General features: G+C 44.6%; 1 protein-coding gene and 1 long non-coding RNA gene across 2 annotated transcripts in view; one reads left to right on the top strand and one right to left on the bottom strand.

The window, feature by feature from the left end:
• Nucleotides 1–24,974, top strand: part of Slc16a2 (solute carrier family 16 member 2) — a 109,193-nt gene extending 84,219 nt beyond the window's left edge. The window contains exons 2-6 of the mRNA XM_077107029.1: nt 10,250–10,394; nt 14,471–14,921; nt 16,068–16,211; nt 20,590–20,818; nt 22,371–24,974. Coding sequence (XP_076963144.1) covers nt 10,250–10,394; nt 14,471–14,921; nt 16,068–16,211; nt 20,590–20,818; nt 22,371–22,591 — 1,190 coding nt within the window. The 3' untranslated portion in view covers nt 22,592–24,974. The remainder of the gene's footprint in view (nt 1–10,249; nt 10,395–14,470; nt 14,922–16,067; nt 16,212–20,589; nt 20,819–22,370) is intronic.
• LOC143638974 (uncharacterized) lies at nt 21,243–26,758 on the bottom strand. Its single transcript, XR_013154651.1, has 3 exons — nt 26,444–26,758; nt 22,226–22,297; nt 21,243–21,865 (listed from the first exon to the last, which is right to left on the bottom strand). It is a non-coding gene; the product is annotated as an uncharacterized LOC143638974 (long non-coding RNA).
• Between the last annotated feature and the right edge of the window lie 1,211 nt (nt 26,759–27,969).

Raw genomic sequence — 27,969 nt, 5'->3', positions numbered from 1 at the left:
GATGAGACAGAAGGAGAGGGATACTTCTGGCAACACAAACTCCAATTCATGGTGCTATTCTCTCCACTTAGCACTGCGCATAGCAGCTGTATAGCTAAGCTTCGAATGAGATCTCTTAATCCTATTTGCTATGCTTTCATTATACTATGCACCTTGTCAGGAAGCAGCAGGGGGCTCTTGAATAGAGCCACCTCTGCCCTCATGTCACCCCTCCTTACCTCTCTCACCCATCTATCCCTTAACCAGTTTTGGCCTTTCATTGGCTATGCTCCATCATTCCCTCATTTAAACTTTTGTTAGTTTCTCACAATAACAGGAATTTGTGAAAGCCTGTAATTTATTTGGAGAGTTTGGCTCTTGGAGTACCCTCTTTCCCTCTTTTAACTCAGGGGGAGAGCTTGGAGTGCTTGGTTTTTGGCAAACAAGAAATAAGGAATCTGGTCCCACATTTGAGTTCTTTTCTGAGCGGTCTCCCTATACTTCAAAGACATTTGCCTGAGTGCCTGGGTAAGGATCCAGGGCACTAATTGGGCACTTGAGTGAAAAAAATGTTGAGGATGAGGAATCTGGAAGGCCAACAGGTCCAGGATAGAGCTAAAAAAGCCAGGGTTCTGACCTTGTGCTGCCCAGGCCCAACAGAAACCCCACAGCTATGGGTGCTTAGAGGAGGAAAGGAAGGGCTTGCCTGCTGAATACAGCCATTGTGTTCATTTCAAATACAGGCCTTTTGGGGTGAACTGTCATTCACCTGGAGGTAGTGGTTGAGGTTGAAAAAATTTTCTGGGGACTACTAGATGAAAGGAGTGGATGGTGGGTGTGTTAGTCAGTTTTTCATCATTGTGAACAAAATACCTGACAAGAACAACTTAGAGAAGGAGAAGTTTATTTTGGCTTATGGCTTCAGAGATTTCAGTGCATGATCAGCCTCTTCCATTGTTCCATTGCTTGGGACCCAAGGTGTAACAGAACATCATAGTAGAAGGGTGTGGAGGAGGAAAGCTGCTGGGTTCATGGCAGTCAGGGACAGAGAGGGAGAGAGGGAGAGAGAAAGGAGAGAGAGAGCATGGGACAGAGGGAGAGAAGGATGGAGGGAGGGAAAGAGAGAAAAGAGAGGAGGAGGAGGAGGAGGAGGAGAAGAGAGAGAAACACAGAAAGTCAGGAACAAAATATATAATCCACAAGGACATGACCCCAGTGAACTACTTCCTTCAGCCATGCCCTATCTGCCTATAGTTACTGCCCAGTAATCCAAATTATTAATCCATCAAATGGATTAATCCACTAATCCACTAATTAGGTTATAGCTCTCATAATCTAATCATTTAGCCTCTGAACATTCCTGCATTGCCTAACACATGAGCTTTTGGGGAGGACACCTTATATCTAAACCATATCAGTGGGTTTATATATATAGTTGAACCTCAGAGACCAGGGCTTTGTTGCAAAGAAAATTTGTCAGAAATTAAGCACTTCCTTAGCACTTGGTACAGCTATGAATTGAAAATAATGCCCTCTGCATGATGGGAAATTATGGAGTCCCATCTGATTTTTCCAAGTTTGTTTAGAAATATGGTATTCTTTTGTTGAAATCTACTTTTCACTCTTCCCAACTCTCCCATAATCTCAGCTATTTCATCAAAATCTCTTTGTCCTCCCCATGTGACAGCAAGGGTAATAATAAGAAACAAATAGAATCTGGACTTTGAGTCCAGATTGAAAACTGTCAGAGTTGTCAAAAACTTTGACTACTCCTTGCATTTTCCAAAAAACAGAAACCAAGTGGAAAAAGGGCAAAGGCAAGTAATAATGCTCATTTATTAACGACATGTTCCCTACCCCACTGTCAGATCCTTGAAGTCAAAGACCATATCATTATTATATGACTGTTGGTTCTATTCTTTTTGGGGTAGGGGTACCTGGGATTGAACTCAGGGGCCCTCAACTACTGAGCCACATCTCCAGCTCTATTTTGTATTTTATTTAGAGACAGGGTCTCACCGAGTTGCTCAGCACCTCACTTTTGCTGATGCTGGCTTTGAACTCGCGATCTTCCAACTTCAGCCTCCCAAACCACTAGAATTACAGACATGCGCTACTGTGCCCAGCTGTTGGTTCTTTTTTTCAAATTGTCCATTGCTTGGTTATTTTTCTCTTACTAAATTTCCTCTGATAACCTATCCCACTATCCTTTAAGTCTTATACTATGTTGTTCTTCATTCATTAATCTATTAGGCTACTTTTCTTTCCCTTAATATAGTAAATTTTCCTTCACTTGGAGTGTTTGATTTCTTTAAAAATCCTTAGACAATTTAATTCTGGTCATGAATCACAAGATTTTATAAATTGTATTGCCCTATTATTAAAAAAAAAAAACATGTTCCCTACCCCACTGTCAGATCCTTGAAGTCAAAGACCATATCTGTATGTTACTTATTTAGCATCCTCAATGCAAGTGGGGTAGCCATGTGTCTGGGCCAAAGATAATGTTAAATAACTGTTCAATAAATGAATATTATACATGGGTGACTTAATTTAAAATATATATATGTTTAGCATTAATAACTGTATCAAGAGCTGGCATTGTGGCTCAGTGAGAGAGCACTTGCCTTGCATGCATGAGGGTTCGATCATCAGCACCACATAAAAATAAATAAATAAAGGTATCATATCCATCTACAACTAAAAAATTTTTTTAAAAAATATCAAGGCACTTTTTCCTATTCCTTGCATGAAATACATCTAAAACTGATGGACCAGAAATGCTAGTGGAAGCAGAAAAAAAATTGATTCTTTAGCTAAAGGACCAGGAAAGGGGCAGCCTAGCAAGACAGAAAACCTTTAGACAACAACCTCTCTACTCCAGGCAAACACCATGGAGGAAAAAATGCATCCCACTCACACTTTGTCAGCAAAGGCCTAGGAGAGATCTTAGATTTCTACATTCACCCAGCTTCAGAAGGTGCCCCAACATGCCAACCTCCCATGCTGAAGTGGTGTCAGAGAAAAGTAAGTAGGGATTCAGAAGTTTCTTCCCCTCTCAGTGGTAACAAGGCCTACCCCTCCCCCACAGCGTCAGTGGAGACCTTGTAGGGAACCTGGACTTTTACCCTTGCCAGACTGTAACCTCTGACCACCCCTCCTGTTCCTGGAAAAGTGCCAAAGTGGTGTCAGTGAAGGCCAAGTAGGACATTGGGACTTTCACTATCCCCTAGTATAGTGTCAGTTGATACCACATGGGAAACAGTAACAAGGGACCCCTACTCCTTTCTATCAGAAGAAGCCTAGTGGGGATCTTGACCAACTGCTGCGCCTACTCAGCAATATCAAGGCAACCTTCCTCCCCAGTGTTTCAATGGAGGCCGAGCCGGGAACATGGACTTCCACCCTCATTTGGCAGTGCTGCCTGGTGCTGCCTGGCTGGCATGTTGTCAGAGGAGGCCTGCTAAAGCACAAGATTTTAATAAGCTCTGGAGTCTCACAACAAAATGCCCAGGATACAATAGAAAATCCCTTGTCACACCAAGGACCAGGAAAATCTTGACTTCAATTTAAAAAGACCATCAAGGCCAAGATGACACAGAAATTAGACTTGGCAAGGATTTTAAAGCAGTTATCATAAAAAAATGCTATAACAAGCCATTAAAATCATACTTGAAATAAATGGAAAAAAAAAGCCACAAAGTCTCAGCAAGTAAATAAAAGTCATAAAGACAAGACAAATGGAAATTTTTAGAACTGAAAAATATAATAAGCCAGGCATGGTGACCCACACCTGTAATCTCAACTTTCTCCAAAGGCTGAGGCAGGAGGATCACAAGTTTGAGACCACCCTGGGCAACTTACTGATACCCTGTCTCAAATAAAAAAATACAAAGGGCTGGGGATGTGGCTCAGTGTTAAAGTGCTTGCCTAGAATATGCAAAGCCCTGAGTTCAATCCTCACTACTGAAAAAAATACTAACCAAAATTAAATAAGCCTTATGGGGTAGATTCCACAGCAGACTAGAGAAGACAAAGGAAAGAATCAGTGAACTAAAAAAACAGAACAATAGGAATGATAAAATCTGAAAAACTTAGAGAAAATAGATTGGGGAAAAATGTGAACACAGCTTTGGGGACCTGTGATGATATAACAAAGGGTCTCACATTTCTGCCATAGGAGGATTCCCAGAAGGAGAGGAGAAAAAAAGATGGGGCTGAGAAAGTACTAAATAAAATAGTGCTGAAAACTTCCCAAATATGGAAAAAGATATAAGTGTCTAGTTTCAAGATGCTGAGTAGACCCCAAAGACAATTGAACTACAAGAGATCTATGCCAAGACACATCATAGTTAAACTTCTGAAAACTAAATACACACATAAACATACATACACAAAAAATAATCTTGAAAACAGTGAAAGAGAAATGACACATTAATTCTAAGGGGGAAACGATTCTAAGACAATAGATTTGTAATTAGAAATCATGGAAGGCAAAAGGAAGAAGTGGCATGATATTCTAAATGCTGAAAGAAAAACCTAGAATTGTATAATCAGTGAAAATATCCTTCAGGAATGAATAGGAAAACCAAAACATTCTCACATGAAGGAAAACTAAGAGAATTTGTTATTTATAGACCTACCCTAAAAGAAAGGGTAAAGCCAACAAATCCCACTATTATGTATAATTATAATGTACCAATAAAAAGTAGAAATAAAAAGAATGGCTAAAGGAGTTTTTCTAACTAGAAAAGAAATAATAAAAGAAGGGATAGGAAATATCAGGGAGTGTCTTAGTCAGATTTTTTTTTTTTTTTTTTTTTTTTTTTTTTTTTGGTGCTGTAACTAAAAGACTCCACCAAAACAACTGTAGTGTAGTGGAGGAAAAGTTTATTTGAGGGCCACAGTTTCAGAGTCTTAATCCATAGAAGGCTGGTTCCATTCCTCAGGGCCCGAGGTGAGGCAGAACATCATGGTGGGAGAGTGTGGCAAAGGGAAGTGGCTCACATGATGATCAGAAAGCAGAGAGAGAGACTCCACTAGCCAGATACAAATATACCCCAAAGCCACGCCCCAATTCACCTCCTCCAGCTACACCCTACCACTTCAGTGACCACTCAGTTAATCCCTATCAGGGCATTAAATCACTGATTGGGTTAAGACTCTCATAACCCAATAATTTCTCCTCGGAACCTTCTTGCATTGTCTCACATGTGAACTTTTTGGGGAACACCTCACTTTCAAATCAAAACAGGGAGAAATAACAGTGAAAAGGGTAAAATAATGGGTAAATATAATGGGATTTCCTTCTGTTTTTGTATTTTCTAAATTATGTTTAACAGTTAAGGAAAAATTATAACTATAACTGATGTAGTTATCAATCTATATAGAGGAAATATTCAAGATGACTGGGATATTATATACATATGTGAATTCTTTGAATTTTTAGTAGCCTCTTAAAAAATCATACAAAGGGATGCATTCAGGCACTATCAGTTAAAACAGAATTCTAAAAACTGTTTAAGTAAACTGCATTCAGGCAAAAGAAACTAGAGTTCATAAGAAACAAAAATAAAATGGCCCTAACATATATGTGATTATATCAAATGTAAAAGCTCTAAATACATCAATTAAAAGACAGAGTTTGGCAGAGTACATGGGTGGGGGGAAAGCCATGCTTCAACTATATGTTGTCTCCAAGAAACCCACTTCAAATATGTATTTCCAAAGGATTATGTTGGGTGTCAAAATGTCAACATCAAAGGTTAAGCCAATGTCAAAGGTTATATACTATACGACTCCATTTATATAACTTTCTTGAAATAAGAATATAATAGATATGGAAAACAAATCAGTGATAATTTCTAGGAGTTAGGGATGGTGGGAGAATGGGCTAGGTGTGACTGCAAATGGATGGCACAAAGGAGACCTTAGTAGTTTTGGAATTCTTGTGTACCTTGATTGTGATGATGGTTATAGGAATCTACGCATGATAAAATGATACAGAACTATACACACACATTATACCACCATCAATTTCCTATTATATTGTACTATAGTTACATAAGGGGAAACTGGGTGAAGGGTTCATTAAACCCCTTTGAGCTACTTCAACTGTTTTCTGTGAATCAATAAATTATTTCAAAATAAAAATATTTTCCAAAATTAAGCAGATACCTGGGCATGGTGGTGTGTGCCTGTAATTCCAGAGGCTCATGAGGCTGAGGCAGAAGGATCGTGAGTTCAAAGCCAGCCTCAGCAAAAACTAGGCACTAAGCAACTCAGTGAGACTCTGTCTCTAAATAAAATACAAAATAGGGCTGAGAATTGGCTCAGTGGTCAAGTGCCCCTGAGTTTAATCCCCAGTAATGCCCTCCCCCAAATAAGGTGTGGTGGTGCACACCAGTAATCCCAGTAACTCAGAAGGACAAGGCAGGAGGATTGCAAGTTCTAAGTCAGCCTTAGCAATTTAGTGAGGACCTAAGCAACTTAGCAAGACCCCGTCTCAAAGAACAAAAAGGGCTGGGGATGTAGTTCAGTGCTAAAGCACTCCTGGGTTAAATCCCCAATACCAAAAAAAATTAACAAACAAAAAAGCAGATTAATTTTTAAAAGCTACATCAAATTCAATTTACACTTTCTTAGACTGTACAAAAAGTACCTTACAAGCTGAATCATCAGTTTTCATTATCTTGTATATACTCAGAAGGGTCAATCAATAGTGAGTTCTGGCTATAGAATGTCAGTAAAATTATTTACTAAATTCAGCTATGTTTTCCTCTTCAACAATGCATCTAAGCTATTTTTTTTTTAAATCTGGCCAGAACAAAAGTATATATACCATAAATGAGATTTTTTTAATATTTATTTTTTAGTTGTAGTTGGACACAATACCTTTATTTATTCATTTTTATGTGGTGCTGAGGATCGAACCCAGGGCCTCACACACACTAGGCGAGCGCTCTACCGCTGACCCACAATCCCAGCCCCATAAATGAGATCTCTAACTGGTACTCCCTGTTTTTGTACCTTCCCCTGCCCACTTTCTGGTGCCAGAGATTAAACTGCAGGCCTCACACATGTTAAACACATGCTGTGCCACTGAGCTACACTCCTAGCCCCTGCCCTCACTTTTTAATAACATCAAATTTAGAGATATAATTTAAGTATGATAATATTTATGCTTTTTATATACTTGGTTTTCCAGTTTTATTTTTGGTGCTGGGGATTAGAGCCCAGGCTTCCTGCATGCTAAGCACTTGGTCTACCACTAAGCTATATCCCCCAAAGAGTACCACTACCACAATCAAGATATATAACACTTCCATTATCCCCCAAATTCTCTCATGCCTCGTTCCATATTCAACCCTCTCACACCATCCCCTCCCCTGATACCAACCAATTTGGCGGGTGTTTTTGTCCCATAGTTTTGCCTTATCCAGAATTTCTTATGAGTCACTTGAGTTTGACTTCTTTCACCAAGTATAAGGCCTTTGAGAATTGTACAAGTATCGATAGTTCATTCTGGTTTGTTGCTGAATTTTATTCTGCTGCATTAATGTAATACCCATTTGTCTATTTATTCATCAGTTGAGGTATATTCAGGTTGTTGCCAGGTTTGAGCAATTATGCAAAAAGCTGCTATAACTGTCTAGGTACAGGTTTTTGAATGAACATAAGTTTTTGTTCATCTTGATTAAATACCCAGGAGTGGTATATGATGTGGTAAATATATGATTAACCTCACAAGATGCTGCCAGACTTTTCAAAAAAGTCTACTATTTTTCATTTCTCCCAGCAGTGTATAAGATTTCCATTTCCTCCACATCCTCCCCAATACTAAGTATTATCATTTTAAAAGCCTTTTTAGTGGGTATGTAGGGGGTATCCCACTGTGGTTTTAATATGCATTACTTAAATGATTAATCATGTTGAGCATCTTTTCATGTGTTTAATTGCTATTCATATTGTGTGTACGATGTCTTTTCAAGTCTTTTGCCCATATTTTATATCAGATTGCTTGCTTTTTTTCTTTTTGAATTGTGAGAGTCAATTCACACTTGTGAATACCAGTCTTTTGCCAGATATGTGATACCAGTCTTTTGCCAGATATGTGATACCAGTCTTTTGCCAGATATGTGCATTGTAAATGTTTCCCCCAGTCTATGGCCTGCCTTTCACTTTTGTAACTATTTTTTCAAAGAATAGAAGTTTTAAATTTTTATAAAGTCTAATGTGTCAAAATTTTCTCTTATAGATCATACTTTTACTTTTAAAAAATATTTATATTTTGGTTATAGTTGGACACAATACCTTTATTTTACTTATTTATTTTTATGTGGTGCTGAGGATCTAACCCAGGGCCTTGCCCGTGCTAGGCGAGTGCTCTACTGCTGAGCCACATCCCAGCCCCTGGCTCATACTTTTTTATGAATATCTGGAAATCTTTGCCTTACCAAAAGTCAGAAGGATTTTTTCTCCTATACTTTCCTCTAGAAATTTTATAGTTTTTTACATTTAAGTCAATGATCCATTTTACGTTGTTTTTTTGGTATATGATGTAACTGTTAATATTTCCAAAACACACTCTCTCTCTCTCTCTCTCTCTCTCTCTCTATATATATATATATATATATATATATATATATATATATATATATATATATATATATATTTATAATATTTTTTAAAAACTTTGAGGAAGGCACAATAGGAATTTTAATCCCTATTTCACAGATGAAAAAATTAATTAGAGAAGTGCTATGTACCATCTCAAGGTTCCACAGCTGATAAGAGGTAAAATTGTAATGAAAGTTCAGATTTCCTGATGCCCCCAGCCAGTGTTTTGCGAGTCAGGCATCACGGGCTCAGGACAGGGCCCAGAAGTGAAGATTCCTGGTGGGGATTTGAGCATCCTACTTGGCACTAAGGTATGGGACACAAGTTGTAGACTAGCACTAACTTCACTCCAGTTGTGCTCCTCTGGCCTACCTGGGGCTCTACGGTTGAAGAGAGCCAGAAGCTGATCCAGAGCCCTACTTAGCTGACACTCAATGAATACTTTTTGATGATGATGATGATGAAGACTTGGAACCTGTTCAGAAGAGAATTCTGAAAATACAGAGTTGGAAATTAAAGCTAAGAAGAAAAGTTAAGGAACTACGATTATTTATCCTGGAAACGAGAGGCTCAAGATGAAATTTGATAACAGCCTTCAAACAAACAAATGAAAAAAGAAAATTTAGGTTTTCCTTCTGAGGGCTGAGCAAGGGGAAATGGTCTGGAAGAATCTAAGTAAAATGGCAAATTTCTTTCTCCCTGGTCAGGATTGTTATAGATACTTAGATTTTATTTTATTATTATTATACTAATAATAGTAATTATTATTATCCCCAGCCCTTTTTTTATTTTTAATTTCATGACAGATCTCTCTAGGTATCTTACAGCCTTGCTAAGTTGTTGAGGCTGGCTTCGAACCTGCTATCCTCCTGGCTCCCACACCCAGCTGATACTTAGCTTTTAAAAACAGGATACTCTCACTGGGCATGGTGGTACATGCCTGTAATCCCAAAGATTTGGGAGATTGAGGCAAGAGGATCACAAGTTTGAGGCCAGCCTCAGTAACCTTGTAAGACCCTGCATTAAAATAAAAAGGGATAAGGGTATATCTCAGTGATAGAGTGTCCCTGAGTTTAATCTGCAGTACCAAAATAAAATAAATACAGGACTTACTGTTTGAGTTGGAATCAGAGATTTGCCAAACATTGGTTCTGATGCAGGATTTTAGGATGAGGTTACATAGCCCTCTTGCACAGTGTCCTTAGAAATCTTTAGGTAGCCCTTGAATTTTCTTTATACCCTAGTACAATTCCAGAAGATTTTTGTCTTGGCCTTCTCTGCTCCTTAGTCTTAGCATCTTCACAGAGTCGTCCCAATGACTAAGACAAACCTGACTATAGCTCCTAAAAGCTAACCCCCATGCTCCTTGCCCTTGAATCCAGGCAGCCCAGTGCTACAGATCTGGCTTAGTGTCCCCCAGAAAGGCCTAAAATGTTGGCAAGTCCAAATGTGACCCCAGCAATGGGATCCCCTGTTTCATAATATCTAGCATCTGCTTGCATACCTTTCTGACCAGCAGGGACCAGCAGGCTGACAATGCAGACCAATGCAATGACCCCCTTGAACATCCACAGAAGAAGAACTGAGATACCAGCAGCATAACCAGGTACCACATTAAGCTACAGTGTCTTTGTGCTTCTTTTCTCTGCAGCATGGGTAGGAGCCCTTGCGATGGGTATGATCTTCTTCTGTTCTCCCATTGTGAGTATATTCACTGACCGACTGGGCTGCCGAATCACAGCAACTGCGGGCGCTGCTGTTGCTTTCATTGGCCTCCATACCAGCTCCTTCACCAGGTAAGGCTAGGAGTTGCTGGCTGTTTCTCCACTGGCTTCTTTTTGGACTTCAGCTAGAGACACTCTTCTCATTGTAGGATCCTCTATGGCCCTGGCCATGTGGGACTCTCAAAGACCCTGCTCCCAGGATTCATAAACCAATGGATTCATCTAGATAGGGTCTGAAGGACACATTTGAAGGGAATATCCCCAAAGAGGACCCAAGAGTTCCAAAGAGTTGGGAGGAGCCTAAGCCTGATAGTTCATAGACCTGGGTCCAAGCCCAGTTTTTGCCACTAAATGGCTTATGGAAAACTGATGGGTATCATTCCCCTGTCTGTGCCTCAATTTGTCTATCCATAACATGGGAGAATTAAACCAAATGATCTTTCCAGGATTCTCCAAGCTCTACTACTCTATTTCCTTTCAATGTACCACACATGTCATGAGCTTGCCTTTCTTCCCAGGAGTGAACTCTTGAGTAAGCCTCTGGTATTCGAGAATTCTTGAAGGGATCCAATCCTGAAAAAGCAGTCAGCTGAGCCCAAAGCCATTTAACATGTCTGGCCGTTTCCCAGATATCTCCGGCTGCCAATGGATAGATGATTTGGGGCAGATAAAGATTTATGTCTTTGACATGATAAAGATGTTTAACAGGGCTGGCGTTGTGGCTCAGTAGTAGTGTGCTCACCTAGCAAGCTCAAGGTCCTGGGTTCAATCCTCAGCACCACATAAAAACAAATAAAGGTATTGTGTACAACTACAACTAAAAAACAAAGATTAAAAAAAAGATGTTTAACAGCATCCCTCATTGAGTTACAGACCCAGAACCCAGCAACCCAGCTGGGTATAGGCTAACATACTAATGTTGATCAAAGGTAAATTTGAACCCTAGTCCTACTGCTCCCCACTGGCAGAACTAGGTAGTATTAATCAAGAAATAGGCTTTAAGTTCATCTGTGCTTTCTAACCAGCCCTGCAGAAGTATGTGTATAGGGGATGGGAGAATAAAGACCCTACATCATAGTTGGAGGAATATGGGGTTCCTAAAGAACTCCATTTTCTTTCTTCCAGACACTTTAGAACTTATGGCACCTCCTCCTTCCAATCTTCCTGGGCTGATGTAGGAAAATGCTGGGCTGGAGACAAGGAAGTGGCCACAGTGACATGTTTGCAATGGGGGCAGAGCTAACTTGTCAGAAACTTGCTCTCAAGGCATAAGGTTCCACTCACGGTAGAGAATGATAATTGTGTTCAACTGGGCTCCATGAGGGTGAGCAGCATTTCTGGCTGCTCAGCCTGCCCTCCAGCAGAGCTCAGATTTGGCTTGCAGTGATTTCTTGGCTCCATCCCATCAAATTGGGACAGAGGAGGGAAAACCATGCCCTGCCTGGAACCTGGTCAGCCCTCCCAGGACAGCAGCTTCAAACCTTTTCAAGACCCCTCTGATGGTCAGCCTCATTTGCCCCCAGCAAGCTGGTGCCTGGTTTCTTGTGGGGAGGAGCTAGCAACTCCATTCTCAGTACTGCATAGCAGAGGCCTGTTGCTTGAGGCACGGAGAGCAAAGTGTAAACAAATTAGCAACATATGGATCCCATTTCCTTTCCAATTCACATGGGCTCAGTCACAGGAGGGGAAGGAGCTCAGATGTGGTATTTTCTTCTGGAATTCTTCTTTAGGCACACTGGAGTAGGCGTTCTGTTCTCTAGCCCCTGACCCCTTACCCCATTTGCTCTTTCTGTAAGAACATTTCCAGAGCCAAGAAACTTTCTGGATGGCTTCACATCTAGTGGAAAAATGGTTCTACTTGTGGCTAGAGTTCCAAGTCATCCTTCCTGTTGTCTCAGTCAGAGCTTTGAGTTCCTCTGGATGACACGGAACTGGGTAGAGTACAGGCAGGGCTGATGAGGCTTTGGCAAGCCCAACTCAGGAGCCTACTGTCCTGTGGCCCAGCTAGAAACAAATTCACCACATAGCACCATAACTAAATCTCATGTTTTGCCCATACAGGCCCCTCTCTGAAGGTCTAGCTTCTCTCCCTAAGATAAGTCCCATCCCAGACCAATCCCATAGGGTACCTAGAATCTAATGGAGGAAGCCCCAAGGAACCTGACAGAAGAGCAATTGGCTTAGCTATGTGTAACAGGTAGAAACAGCCTGTTTGAAACCAGAACCCCTGCCCATATCCAGTGATTACAAGCAGACAGAAAGTAACAGTTATGAAAGCTATCTTGGAATCATGGGGGCTAACACCACATCTTCTCTGCAGCATAGGCTGAGTCCTTGAGTATGAAGACTGGGTCTATCTCTAGGGAAGAACTGCCTGGCCAAGAAGAGTATTGGGTAATAAAGTGGCCAGATAAGAACTCTTGCAAAATATATGGAGGCATCAAAAGGGAAACAAAACTCTTCACTAGGTTGTGCCAATATTGTCTGGGGGCAGATGACCGGCCAAGCTGACCTTCCCATGGCCTTTCCCCTTCTGACACTTTGCCTTCTGTTACAGAGGCTTATGGCCACAGCAGGGCCTAAGGTTTTAAGGCAGGACCTGTCTTACTTGACCAGGCCCACAACTTCTTTGAGGCTACACTTTCTTTCAAGCAGCCATTCTACTCTGGGAGAACTAATAAATACCATGTCCAGAAAGATAGGCAGGACGCTGGAAATTAAAGGGACTCATTACCCTGTTATCCCCATGGATATCATCCAGGACCTAGGGTCACTGGACCTTGGGAAGAGTTGGGGAGTGGCTGTCTCTCAAATCATCAGCCATTCTCTAAAATACTAAGGTCCCTGAATGTGGAGAAAGACATTGAAGAATCCTATGGAAGTTTCAGCCTTCAAGGATTTTGGTTCCTTGCAGACCTTTGTTGTTACTTGGAATAAAGCTTTGGCCACTAGCCAAAGTGGTGTCTAGGTGAGCAGTAGTCATGACCAGTTCCATGTCATCCAGAGGAACTCAGAGCTCTGACTGAGATAACAGGAAGGATGACTTGGAGCTCTAGCCACAAGTAGAACCATTTTTCCACTGGTTGTGAAGCCATCCAGAAATGTTCTTACAGAAAGAGCAAATGGGGTAGGGCATCAGGGGCAAAACTGCTTTAAGGCACTGACTTAACTCCCTGTAGCCCCTTATATAGCCTTTGCATAGGCTGGTTATGGCTTTGTTTTGAACAACCATGTTTGCTAGGGTGCTGCAATTCATGCTAGATACACAAAGACCTGTACTCAAGTCCAAGCATAATTGATCCCCAGTTACATTTCCTTGGGTAAATCACCTCTCTGAGCATCTGCCTCCTCACTTGCAAAATGGGGATCAGAAGGCCCAATTCCTTTGGTGCAACCACTCTGGAAAGCAGTATGGAGATTCCTCAAAAAAACTAGGAATGGAACCACCATTTGACCCAGCTATTACACTTTCAGTATATAGCCAAAGAATTTTAAAATCAGTGTACTATAGTGATGCAGCCACATCAATGTTTACATCAGCTCAAATCACAATAGCTAAGTCATGGTGCCAACTTAAGTGCCTTCAACAGATGGATGGATAAAGAAAATGTGGTATATATTCACAATGGAGTATTACTCAGCCATAAGGAAGAATGACTTTATGACATCTGCCAGTAAGTGGATGGATTTGGAGACTATCCTGCTACGTGAAGTAAGCCAGTCCCCAAAAACCAAAGGTTGAATGTTGGGGTGAGGTGAAGAATAGAAGTATAATATATTACACAAAGGGGAATAGAAGGAAGGGAGGGGGGAATAGGAAAAGGAAAGACAGTGGAATTAATTTGACATAATTTTCCCATGTACTTGTATGAAAACATCATAGTGAATCCCACCATCATGTACATCCATAAGAATAGGATCCTAACTAGAATAAGATATATCCCATGCTTGTATAATTGTATCAAAATAGATTCTACTGACATGTATAATTTTAAAAAAAGTAAATAAAAAAGAAGGCCCAATTCCTTGCCTGCTCTGAGGGTCAATGGCAAGTGGGGCTTGGGTTAAGGGATGGAGGTCTCAAGAGGCCAAACTGGGGAGGCAGATGGTCAGGGTGCTGAGGATAGCTCTCTGTGTCTCTCCCACAGCTCCCTAAGCCTGCGCTACTTCACCTATGGAATTCTGTTTGGCTGTGGCTGTTCCTTCGCCTTTCAGCCATCCCTCGTCATCCTGGGCCACTACTTCCAACGCCGCCTGGGTCTGGCCAATGGTGTGGTGTCTGCTGGGAGTAGCATCTTCTCCATGTCCTTCCCCTTCCTCATCAAAATGCTGGGGGATAAGATCAAGCTGGCCCAAACCTTCCAGGTGCTGAGTACCTTCATGTTTGTTCTTATGCTGCTCTCACTTACCTACCGGCCCCTCCTGCCCAGCTCCCAGGACACCCCAAGCAAGAGAGGTGTCCGCACCTTGCACCAGCGCTTTCTGGCTCAGCTCAGGAAGTACTTCAACATGAGAGTGTTCCGCCAACGCACTTACCGCATCTGGGCCTTTGGGATTGCTGCTGCTGCCCTTGGCTACTTCGTTCCTTATGTACACCTGGTGAGGAAGACCTGCCCTGAACCTGCCTGGAGTCCAGAGGGTAGGGGTGGGGGATATTGAAAGGGCAGAGCTGAGACATTTGGAAAAAGAGACAGAACCGTGGTTGGAGATAACCAGAGAGGGACAGAGCACAGATCAAGGGAGGACCCCAAAGGAAAATGGGGGGAGTTCCTTATGGGAAGGTCCATACATTATGGTTTCCCTCACAGTGAAAAAAAAATTGACAAAAAAGCCTGGTTGTCAATAAAATATTAAGTAAATAAAAATAAGATGCAAAAACAATTAGACAGATTTTGGGGAGATAAGCAGATTGGGATATAGGAGACTGACCCCAGATGGTCTGACAGAGTTTTCTTTTTTTTTTTTTTTAACTATTTTTAAAAAATATTTTTTAGTTGTAGATGGACACAATATATTTATTTATTTTTATGTGGTGCTGAGGATCAAACCCAGGCCCTCTACCACTGAGCTACAGCCCCAGCCCCTGAGAGAGTTTTCTACGGCTGTGTGGAATGCTGGTCTTTGTGGTCACATGATTTTGTTTTGAAAATAGCACATATTAGATCTCACTTCATGATGTATAGTAACCTCTTTAAGGTAATAACAAATCCTGCATTAAAAGAACCCATTCAGCTTTGTTTACTCCAGCATTCACTAAACTTCTATGCCACAGAACTTTCAGTTGTAATCTAGTTGTTATCCTCCATAGACTGTTTCTTAAAACATGCTTTAGAAGAGTTACCTGGAAGTTGGTAGATTATTCTCTCCTGGTGACTGGATACTGTTCCAGCTGTCAGTGTTGGGCCAGGGAATGAGGAGATTACAGAGGAACACTTGGATTTTCTCAGTTGTAGAGGTTGTGTTGTGTCCTACCAGGGCCTAGAAGGGGCTTGGAGATGCCCACCTTCCTTGGCTGTTTCTCAGAAGCTCAACATCCAGATGACTGAGAGATAAACAGCTTTTGGGGCTGTTATAAGCAGGTAGAAAGTTTGTCTTGGAGCCAGGGGTATAGGGAGAGGACTACAGGAGGAGCTCTTGTCCTATTCCAGGAAAGTGAGCAGTAGAGAGTCCTGAATATGCCAACAGTTAACCAGTCAGCTTTTCTTCCACCTTGTGTTCTGAGGGTCCTGGTGTCCTGCTTTTCAGATGAAGTATGTGGAAGAGGAGTTCTTGGAAATCAAGGAGACCTGGGTGCTCTTGGTGTGTATTGGGGCTACCTCAGGCCTTGGGCGTCTTGTGTCAGGCCATGTCAGTGACTCCATTCCTGGACTTAAGAAGATCTACTTGCAGGTGAGTGTGACCATATGTACACTGTGAGGAAGAATAGCCTGCCACAGGTTATCTCTAGGCTTTGGAACAGATTGGTAGGGTGTGCCACTGTAGTTCCCTGGGCCCTTATGTGACACAAGAAAGTCAATCCAATTCTCTGAGCCTCAGTTTCCCTTGTTTTCAAGCAAAAGCAATCATCCTTGTTATGCTTCCTTTACCAAGATGGAATGTGTATCCAGTAAAATCAGTGTATATGGAAACTTTTAGAACATTTTACAGGCATTTTAAAAAATTAATAATAGCTGTTCATCTGAAAACAAGAAACTGAGGCTGGAAGTTAAATGCAGACCCCAGTAAGGACTGATTTCATTGCTACCGTACACTCTCTTGGAGGACTGTAGGCAGCTATAACACTCCGTGTGACCCAGCATCTCTCTCCTCTAGGCCCAGGCTCAAGCCTATCATGTCTCATACTTCCAGAGCTACTTGGCATCAAGCACTGGTTCTCTTCCTCTCTCTGGTATTAGGGATTGAACCCTCTACTACTGAGTTACATCACCAATCCTGCCAGCCCCCCACCCCGGCTTTTTGGTACTAGGGATTGAACCCAGGGGTGCTTTGCCACTGGACTATATCCACAGCCCTTTTTATTTTTTATTCTGAGACAGGATCTTGCTAAGCTGCCGAGGCTGGTCTTGAACTTGTGATTCTCCTGCTTTAGCCTCCCAAGTTGCTGAGATTACAGGTGTGTGCCACTGTGCCCGCCCAAGCAATGGTTCTCAATTGCCATCCTCTCAGTGGAAATCAAAAACAAAAGGCCAGAAAAGGCCAGACCTCACTTCCCCTCTTTAGTCCTCACTGTACTAATTTATGCAACGAGATAATTCTTTTCTTTCCTATCTCACCTTACAGGTGAAGATCAAAAGAAATGCAGTATTACCAGGTTTTAATCCTTCTGATAGTGACATAGTTTCCTCATATTGTGGGCAGCAGAAACATGGATGCTCCAGAGGCCACTTTCTGTGTGCACTGGGCCCTGTTTTGATTCAAGTACAGACTACTACTACTCAGGTTGTCTGTCTTTGGCTGGCTGGCAGCAATAATGTCTTCCTGATCTGTCTCATGCTTTTTACTCCTATAGCTGGTCTTATCAGAAGGTTCCTAAGTGTGGAAGCCTGTGGGAAGGGCAAAGGCAGCCCCAAGAAACAAATAGTCATGAATTATCCATCCAGAAGGTGGTTGTGTTTGGACTGAACACCTGGGAAAGCCCTAAGGGCACTTCCAAGAGGCCCTGAAGATACTCACAGCAGGGATTTATCTGTCCCAAGTGTGTTCCTAAATACCCTCAGTTGTTTTGGATAAGGACATGATTAATTTTTTCCTGTTGTGTTTAACTCCTGTTAGTTTGAGAGATCTGGCCAATCTTTTTTGCCAGAGCTGTAGATGCCCTTCATTTCCAGCCAGGCTAAATTCTCATGGCACTGATGGAGAAACTGAGGGAAAGGCTTCTCAGACAGTAATGGCAGAGTTGAACTCCTGTGAAGCACTCTTCTCATATCATACCTTACCCTAAGTGACGGATGACAGAGTCAAGTTTCAGAAATAATAATTGACTTGACCAAGGTCAAACCAAGAGCCTATGATTGGGATTATGAAATTTTGAATTTCTGTGCAAATAACAGCAAGTGCTTTATCTGGGTGGCTTTCTGCATTGGGAATATGCATGTTCTTCCAGCCTCTTTCACAAGCCCCCACTCGCCATGGGTCTTCCCTGCCACTATTAGCCAAGATGCCAAAGGGTTCTGGAAATCAGAGTAATCTGGCACTGAGCCAGGGCTTTATCTTGAGGAGAGGCAGCAGCCCCTGACTAGCCATATAGCTCACATGCTTCTCATTATAGTCTGCAGGAGAGAGATGAGGCACCAGCAGCTTTTGCTTTCTGTTGTGCAGCAGGATTTCCAAGGCACTGGGAAGCATTGCTGGATGGAGGCCAAGTTAGGCTGGAATTCAGTGTTTCTGCTAACTTTTCCCACCCTCTGCTCCTGCTTCTTTTCCTTAGTCTTACTTGACCCAGTTTTACCACTTAAAATAATATAAAACAATCTTAGAACATTATAGTTGAAATACATCTTCATCAACTTATAGTTCAACTCTTTCATTTTGCAAAGAGCATAAGACAATGGATAAACTACTCCTTTCAGGCCAAGAGCATAAGACAATGGATAAACTACTCCTTTCTCTTGAGTTTCTCAACAGACTCCATCACAGGAATTTTTTTTTTTTTTTTTTTTGTCTCTGGGTCAGATGCAGGAGTACAGGTCTGGGAGAGAAAAGGAGGATATACAGCCTCAGGTTCTGAAAAACCACCCATTAGACCCTGTGGTTCTTACTATTCGTGAAGACAGGCATACATGCCTGGCATCTAGCCTCTGCACAGTTTGTTGGCAAGGAAATGGTGACAACCTGCAAGAGAGCCCCACATTGGACCAGTTCTTGAGGCCTAATTCCCAGTTCCAAGAGGGATTTTTTTTTTTATTTCCAAACTTTGGCAAGGCCTTCTAGAGGATGTTAAGAGGCAACTAGATACAATAGGTAGCAATTAGAGCTGATTAAAATCAGTTAATGCCATCCTTTGTGTTATATAATGGTATTAACTCTTAATTACCATAATGGGCTTGGTTGATAGGTGGATCTGGTTTTATCTCATAGTTGTGTGTGAAGCTGGAGTGTCTCCTGTTCTTATTCCTAAATTCTGCCTACCTACCTCAAAACAACCTGCTCAAATTCAAAGTTTCCCCAACAAAGAGATGTCCTCAGATGGCATTATCCTCTCAAAAACCCAACTAATCCACCTAACAAACCCACTGTGAGCAACAATACAGAAAATCTTTTTTTCTCTTTGTAGATATGAGGATTGAACCCAGGGGCACCTACCACCCAGAAACATTCCCAGCCTTTGTTTTCTGTTTTTTTTTTTTTTTGTACGGGGAGTCACACCCCCAGTCCCATTTTGTTTTTTATTCAGAGACAGGGTCTTACTGAGTTGCTTAGCACCTCCATTGCTGAGGCTAGCTTTGAACTTGCAATCCTCCTATCACAGCCTCTCAAGCCTCTGAGATTACAGGCCTACGCCACAGTGCCTGGCCTTTATTTTTACTTTTTGAGACGGGGTCTCTCTAAATTGCTGAGGCTGGCCTCCCACTTGCAATCTTCCTGTCTCAGCCTCCTGAGTCTCTGGAATTACAGGCATGCTCACCACACCTGGCTGCAACACAAAAAATCTTTAGAGCCTTAAACAGACTTGACCTCCACTCCTCCCACAAGTTCCTGGGCAAATTGACCAACTACAAACTATTGGCAAATCCTTGGGCCTCTTAAGGCCTTAGTAAACAGATCAGGTCTTAGCCTTGGCCCTGGGATAACCTGACTCTGCTGGCTGCAGAGATTGGTGGAGGGACAGGCAGTGCTCTTTTCTCTGCCTGCAGCCAAGGTCTTCAGTCAACTTCACAGGCACAAGTTGCAAATGACCTTTATCAAAAGATCGGCTGTTTCCTGTGGCCCTTCTCTGTTGAGAGAGGAAAAACCAGCCACTGCAAAGTGATTATCTTTGTTTTGGAGTCAATTTTTTTTCTCAGCCCAAAAGAAGGCCCAGTGACTAGTCAGTGCTCCTGGTCTGGATTTAAGCTTCCTAGACACCCACCTACTAGCTTAGTTTTCCTGAAAGGCCCCTTTGTCGCCTTCTCAGGGTATCCAGCCAAGCCCAGAGGCCCCCAGGGACATGCTGCCTGAGGTGTTTGAGACAGGTGATGTGTCGAATGTACCTAAAGCATAAAGAACCTGGGTGAACCCCCTAATGGTTTCTTTCATGTCAAGGTGTTTTCTAAAATCTACCACCACCAAAATGGGCATTGGCTCCTTCCACATGTTAGAAAGCCATACCTTTCTTTGTACCCCCTATCTAGTCATCGTGCAAGCCATCCTCCCTCTTCCCCTTCCTTTTCCCATACCTTACTTGAATCTGAGAATATCAATATGACCTGATTCCAGGTCCTGATACCTGAGACACTCAGACATAGGCTCAGAAAGAAGAAACGGCATTCCCTTTATCTCAGGATCCAATGCAAAGACCAACTTCTTGAGGCCAGGGCCATGTCCTCCCTTTCTTTAGTCCTGCTAGATTCAGTTAAGTTGGGGCTCTCACAAAGACTTTGAACCCTTCATTGAAGAACTTAGAAGGGGCCTGAGTAACTACTTAGTCCAACTGCTGTCCTTGTTGATACCCTGCTTCCCCCAACCCATTTTATAGATGGTAGAAATGAAGATCTGAAAAAGGACATGTTATGTGCTATGTGGTCTTGCCTGGTCAGCACAACATGACCACAGGCCCTTGCTCCCCTAGGTCCTCTCCTTCCTGCTCCTGGGCCTGATGTCCATGATGATTCCCCTGTGCCGGGACTTCGGGGGCCTCATCGTTGTCTGCCTCTTCCTGGGCCTGTGCGATGGCTTCTTCATCACCATCATGGCCCCCATCGCATTTGAGCTGGTGGGCCCAATGCAGGCCTCACAGGCCATTGGCTACCTCCTGGGCATGATGGCCCTGCCGATGATTGCTGGGCCCCCCATTGCAGGTGAGGTTGATTTCCAGGGAGGGCATGAGTCAGAGGCCTGTTTTCCATAGGCTCTATCTCTGTTTAAGATCCCCTTTCCTCATATTTTCTGCATAAGCAGCCTTGTCAGAGTGCATGAAACCCCTTACCACCATTGGTGAAGGAGATTAAACACAGTACACAGGCATGGATTCATTTGGGGGGATGGGTTTTCCATGGTGGTGTTTCAGTGGGGTTTTATTATAGTCAGCATGGCTCCTTCCAGGAAAGTAGAGGGAAAAATGGGTTGGACCTTCTTGACCATTCTATTTGTCCAGTGTTCTCTTGCTCTGCTCACAGTTAAGTGATTATTTAAGGTAGTTGAGTAAAAGAGGTAGGGAAAAAAAGAAAGTTGGCCCTAGTTTTATTAAAACTTTGAGATGTCCTTCTCTTCCTCCTCCTCTACTGGCTTAAGAATTAAACTTATTAAGGAAACACCCCAAGACTGAGCCAGTGAAGTTCACCTCCAGCAGGCAGCAGGCTGGTGTGCCATTTTTCAGCACTCCTAGTTTCCCCCTCCATCCTCCCAGGAGAGCACTGTTGGTAACCAAGGGAACATAAGAAATAAGAAACCCAATGAAAAGAGAAGTTCATTTCCTTTCTAGGGATTTACTACAAACACTGATTCAAGGGTTAGTCTCCCCTAAGTTGGTCAAATGGGCTAATTCAACAAATACTCCTTGAACACCAATTATGTACAAGGTGTTGTGAGGGTGCCATGTGACAGTGGCAAAAGGTTTCAATCAGGCTCTTGTGCAACAGTCACACTGCTTACTGGGGGAGAGGAGACTCTATCCAGTCCCTGATGGCAACAGTGGTCCAGAATCCACAACTCTTTCCCTTTTGCTTATCTCCTGAGTAAGCAAAGGGACAAGGGCATCCTTGCCTTTGCTTCTGGGCTCATCCTCCTTATGAGGTAGCTCATGTTAGCTTCTGGAGGTGAACAGGAAGAGGCCTTGCATCCCATGCCAAACACATCCACGGTATTGGTAGCTTAGAAGAAGCCAGAGGGGCCAACCATATCTATAACTGAAAAAAAAAAGACATGTGTGACTTCTTCCTAGGGGAACTGGAACTTCAGAGAAAGGGAACCTCAGAGAAAAAGTAAATAGGGACTCAGCTAAATTGTTCCATGAGAATAAATGGGAGTAGGGGTGGGGAATATCACTGTGAACAGATTCAAATATTTCACAGATTAAAATAATTCCTTGGAATTATTTTAAACTAGATTCCCTCCTAACACCATCCCTAGGAGTGTCTGGAAGGTAGCTATAGCTTGATGAAAGTTACAAACGTGGAAATCTTAAGAGGGGCTTCATTCTCTCCTTCCATAATAAGCATTCAGCTCAAGGGTCCATAACCCCATTACCTCAGGGAGGAACCACTTGCCTTTAAGTTGAGGGAACTCCCGAGTCAAGACAGTACAGGCCAAGATTCTCTGGATAGGCACTGGGATGGCCCCTAGAAGAGGCAGAGAGCAACTTTGGGTGGTAGGGAAAAGCCGAGCTTGACTTGTGTCTCTTGACTGTTTCAGGCCTCCTCCGCAACTGTTTTGGGGACTACCATGTGGCCTTCTACTTTGCCGGTGTGCCCCCCATCATTGGGGCTGTAATCCTCTTCTTCGTCCCTCTCATGCATCAAAGGATGTTCAAGAAAGAGCAGAGGGATTCCAGCAAGGATAAGATGTTGGTCCCTGATCCAGACCCCAATGGGGAGCTGCTGCCAGGCTCCCCCAACCCTGAGGAACCAATCTAATGCCTCTTTCTTGCCATTGTGTGCTCCTCCCCAGCTCTTCCCCTTATCCCACCCTGCTCAGCATTTACATTTTTTGCCACCAGCACACTAGTTCCCAAACCTGTGCACACAGCATTTCAGCCACCTGACCATCCCCTTGGAGCCAAAGCTCTAGGTGTTCCAAACTCATTAACCAAATTTTCCCCATGAATGCCTTTAAACTTGCCAGGGCCCTTCTTCTCCCAGGAACTGGGAAAGCTTGAGATTTCCCCCTGGCCTTTGGAACCTCTCCATATACATTCTAACCCCGGGGGGGAGGAGGATGATAGAACCTCCAGGCCCCAGCTTGTTAGTCGCCCACTAAAATTAACTGCCAAAGGTGCTACTGTGTCCCCAGGAGCCTAGTGGGAGAGACTCAAGCCTCTGATTACTGAGAAATTTATTGCCATTCATCCTTGGAAGCCATTTGGGTGGTGGGGGAAGGGAGGCAGAATGAGACAAGGAGCCTTGTTTAGTCTCACAAGTTCCTGAGGGCTGTGGCTTCCCGAGAGCTGTATACAGGTAGTATCCCCATGATATGGTTGGTTAACAGTCTGCTTCTCTCTTCCTTTCCTTTGATTTTTCTCTACTGCCTCCTTTCCATTCTTTTCCCTCTCTATTTCTTTTTATGATTGTCACAGATACATAGGTGCTTGGAGTAAGGAGGGACCCAGAGCTTGGGCCAATCAGCCTCATATTGGCTCAGTCCAGCCCTAACACTAGCATTAATCCCGTTCATCTCAGGCTGAGCCTCATCTCATTTTTTGGCTCAAGCTGATATAATCATAGACTGGAAGAGTAGAATATCACACAGGGAAAGAACCTTAAACACCACAGAGTTCCATGTTCCACCCACTGTTTTTTACAGATTTTCCAAGCCAATGCATTAACCTGGAGGCCTTCCCAGTCCCCCATCCTTGTATCCACCTGTCAAATGTGAAGAAACTCCTTTCATCTCAGCAGGCAGAGGAGGACTAAGGACAGTGAGCTGGCGTGGTGCATGGAGGGCCAGTGGCTATTGACATAGTGAAAGACCAACTCCTCCATCTCTTAGTTTTCATGACAGGTCAATATTTCCACCTGGCCAGGACAGGAAATGGACTGTTTTAGGAAAAACCTCATTCAGAACCTGGATCCCCAAAGGTACAGGCAGCAGCTGCACACAGGGTTGGACAATTTCTTTTAGGAAGGGGAAGCCACCCTAGCTTTTACCACCCAGTGTTCCCCCCATGCTGGACATCCTGGGCCACTCTGCTTAGTGGGCATTAATGGTGCCAGGAAAGGTAGATTCTGGACCACCTTCTTCCCTCTGAAGTAGGTACCAGATGCTTCCCTATACCCAGGCTCTGCGCAACAATCTTACTGAAGAGCATTCCAGGTGCTCCTGGCTAGGGGCAGAGGGCTCTGCCAGGCTGTGTCCAGCTAGCACAGCTCACCTCATTAGGAGCTCAGCCTCTCTCTTCCCTCTGTCTTTGTGTCTCTTTCTCCCCTCTCTGGGCCTTTGTTTATTGTGTTCCTGTCACCCAACCTTTCATCATCTTTTTGCCAGGCACCCCTGACTGTCACTTGGAGCCAATAGTAATTTGCCACCCTAAACCAGGGTCATCCTACGGCCAGGAGGATGAGGTTGCCCTGAGGGGCTCCAAAGAAGACAATGGTCCCCACACATGAATTTTTCCGTTACAAACAGGCAGCTGGGGCATGGTTGGCCTCTGAAAGTTTCATTCAAGGCCAAAGTCTGAGCCCCCCCCCCCAACCTCTGCTGGTCCTAGTCCAGCTCTTATCAACTCCCTGAAGGAAAATCCACTGGTTCTTGGCTCTGTAAGTAGGAAAGGGCCTAGTTAGTAGCCTGTCGGCTCAAACAGCAGTGGAACAGGAGAAGATGGACTGCAGGAGCCCTGTAACTCCTGAGAGAGACCATTGGAAATACCAGAGCAACAATGCCCCTGCTTCCATTCCTCCCTGCCCCGCCCCCACTGAGATGCTGGAGGGTGGTCCCGCAGGGCCTCCTTTGTTGCTCATGATTGGATAGCTTTTAAAAATCAGGCTGCCACCCACTTCTCTCCAGTTGAAGGAAAGATATTCACAGGTCCCAAATCTGCCTATTCAGGTGTCACTTAACATTGACAGGGTGTCAATTTACTTCTTCCACACATGTGCATGTGCATGTGCATGTGTGGGCTTGTGTGCTTTTGGAGAGAATTGTTGGTTGGCAAAAGCAGCACAGTATTAATATTTAGAGTAGGATGCAGCCTCTTAAGCACCACAGTTAAACCTAGGAGAACGAACAAAATTTCAGAGCTTGAGACCTGGGACATTTAAATCCTCAAGGGGTTTGGAACAAAATAAACAGATCTAAAAGTTTGGTTTTGGTATGGATGTTGCCTACAAGGGTGAAATAGTCAACCTGGTTAACAGCAAGAAGTTTGGCTTCAGAACTGAAGCCTCATTCCAAATCAAATTTCTGCCAGGGTCTGTGCTCTCTGAAAGAGCGGACATTTGAAAAGGAGAGGAGCTATATAAGGCTTTGGGTTTGGGTGGACTGTTTGAAACTTCATTTGCTAGGGAGCTCTGAAGTGGAAAAGTGGCTACTTTACAAAATGAGAACATGGTTACTGGCTGAGTCAGAGTAAAAGCCTGCCAAGGCCACCACCTTGCTATAAATGTGCTTTCCTGAAAATTGGCAATGACCTTAGCAATATTACAATTCAACCCCTTCTCTCTCCCTTATTGATAGGGAACCTGAAGAGATTAGTCTAGCTGGGTTACATAGCCCTACAGTGACAGCCTGGAATGGAGGGTGATACAACAGAGAGACCTACAAGAATGACAAAACTAGGAGTAAACTTAAAGTCTCACTTGTCCATATTCTGCATTGAATTTAAGTGGGGAAATTGAGGCCTAGAGAAACGAAGGGCCTGCTGCAGGTTCACACAGTTCATCAGAACAAGACTTGAACTCAGGTAATTAACTTCCAGTCCAATCCAAACCCCTTGTTTGCTAGATGAAGACACTGGCCCTAGAAAGGCAAAAAGGAGTCGTCCACTTCACTCAACCACACAGAAGCCCATTTCTAAAAGGGTGTCAGCAGGACCAGCTCTTAGTGGAAATAAAAGCTGAGCAGTGTGACTCTCAGCATACCCCATTGCTTCACAATTACTCTCATTCCCCAATCTACACAAACTTTTGGTTTCTCCCTCCCATTCATTCTAGACCTTCAGGAAGCCTTGGCCTTGGAGGCTTCTTTCCACCAACTGCTTTTCTACTCTGAACACCAAGAGCAAGGAATAAAGTCCGTCTCCTTCTGGCTGTGCAATGGCCAAGACAGGGACAAAGAGAAGAGACTGGTTTCCTTTGGGAGTGGGTGGTTTACCACCCAGTTCTTAGCTATTGTTGCTTCTCCTCTGCTTAGTGCAGACACCCTCAGGCTGCCGGCCTCCTCATCTCCTCCCACTGAGGCTAATTACTTTGTCCAGCTGCCAGGCCTCAGGCTCTCCCACCCAAGATCTGCTGCCCCTCCAGTCCCTCCCCCAGCAGCCGAAGAGCTCAGTCTGTGTTTGATCACTCAGGATCCTTAGATTTCAAAGCTGTGGAATCCCATAATTTTTATGAGCATATGCTCTCCTCCAGGGCCTTTTCATGTTTGAAAAGGCAGCCAGCAGCTCCCTGCCACTTCTCCACAGTAGCACAGCAAGCCAGCTGAGGGGGATTACAAATCCTGGGTGTCTGACAGCTGGTGCCCCATAGAGTGGGACTGGTTAGAGTAAGAACACTTGAAACAAGTTCTTCAATTGTAGCGGAGACCCCAGAGGAACAAGGAAAGGGATTAGATACCCAGGAGGTTGAGGAGGCTGTTCTTCAAAGGCCCTTGATTCCTGCCTTTCAGCTCTCTCTAGTGGTCATCAGATACAGAGCTCCAGGCCTGGTTTTCATGTCTTTTCAGCAGTATATCCTAGGAACCTAATGTGTGTCAGGCACTGCTAGAACTCAGGGACTTCAGGAATGGAAAAAAGAAAAAAGAAAAGAAACAGAATTAGAGACAACAATGTGAGGCAACACAAGAAGGAATTTGTACTATCTTTTTTCCAAAATATCTTCCTCCTCTGGGTCTTAGTGTCCTGGATATACCACCCCCCACCCCCGACGTCAAAACTCGGTCTACTTTGGAGCAGATAGGGGACACCACGCCCCCACTTCCACCGAGGCGGGCGCGTCCCCTCCCCCCTGTGCTCCCCGAGACTGGCCCCCAGGGGGCCAGAGTCGCCCGGAAGAACAAATCTAGCTTCAGCGTGGGCTTCCTGCTGAGCCCGAGCCGGATAAAATTAGCCCATTGCTCACATCTAACAAGTGTCAGAGCCCCGTCCAGCTGGGGGAGGGGAGGCGGAGCCAGCCGGGCCTCTTTCGCGCCCGCTGGGGCCAGTGCCACCAGCCGACTGGCAGCACCTGTCGTGCGGCCCCTGCCCAGGGCCCCTTGGCTCCCCTGCTCCTGCCGGAGACCGTGGCCCCAACCGACCTAGAAACCCGCGGGGCGACCCCTGCCCCCCTTTCCTACCCAGCACACTCCCGCTCTATTTGCCCTCGCAGACACACACACACACACACACACACACACACACACACACACACCGGGACCCAGGGGTGCTAATGGGTACCCTTCACCCCCAGGTCCCCTGGCCCGCCCCGCACTCTGGGGATGCCTGGGATGGAGATGGGGCTGGGGACCCCGGCTGTGGCGCCTGGGATGGAGATGGGGCTGGGGACCCCGGCTGTGGCTCCTGGTCTTGTCGCCGGCTTCTGGTCACGTTGGGAGGGCAGCTGGGGGTGCACGGGGTTGCTGCCCCTCGGCGGGCCTCTCTCCGTTCCCCCATCGGGGAGGGGTGACCACCCGGGAGCCGCGCCACGGAGACGCATCTGCCCCTGCTACTCAGACGGGAATCCGGCCCGCCCAGGGGCAAGGGGGCGGGAGAAGGGCAGGAGGAGCCAGTCTCCGCGCGCCAACTGGCCCGAGGGCCCCAGGGGTACACGGCAGCTGCCCGCTAGCCGGGCTCTGCTCCTCCTCTCTCCCCCACCGCCCGGCTCGTGCCACCGCCACCAGTGGCTGCAGCTGCAGCGGCCACGGCGCCCCGAACTCACCCCCCGCCAGCAGGGCGACTACTACACGAGGCGCTCCCCTTGGGCCCCTGAGAGCCCCTTCCGAGGGCCTCCCTCCTCCCTCCACCCGAAAGCGCCGTCCCCAAGGCCCCAAGGCCCCAAGGGTGAAGTCTGGCCGCTGCTAGCGAAGGGCCTACGTGAGCCCAGGCTCGAGGCCGCCAGGATGAGGGGCCTGGGGGCGGGGACCGCCCGGAGGAAACGCTCCTGCC

This window comes from Callospermophilus lateralis, chromosome X, assembly GCF_048772815.1.
Source record: "Callospermophilus lateralis isolate mCalLat2 chromosome X, mCalLat2.hap1, whole genome shotgun sequence".
NCBI classification, from domain to species: domain Eukaryota; kingdom Metazoa; phylum Chordata; class Mammalia; order Rodentia; family Sciuridae; genus Callospermophilus; species Callospermophilus lateralis.
Note: the sequence above shows the minus strand (reverse complement) of the source record. Positions and strands in the feature narration are given on the sequence as shown.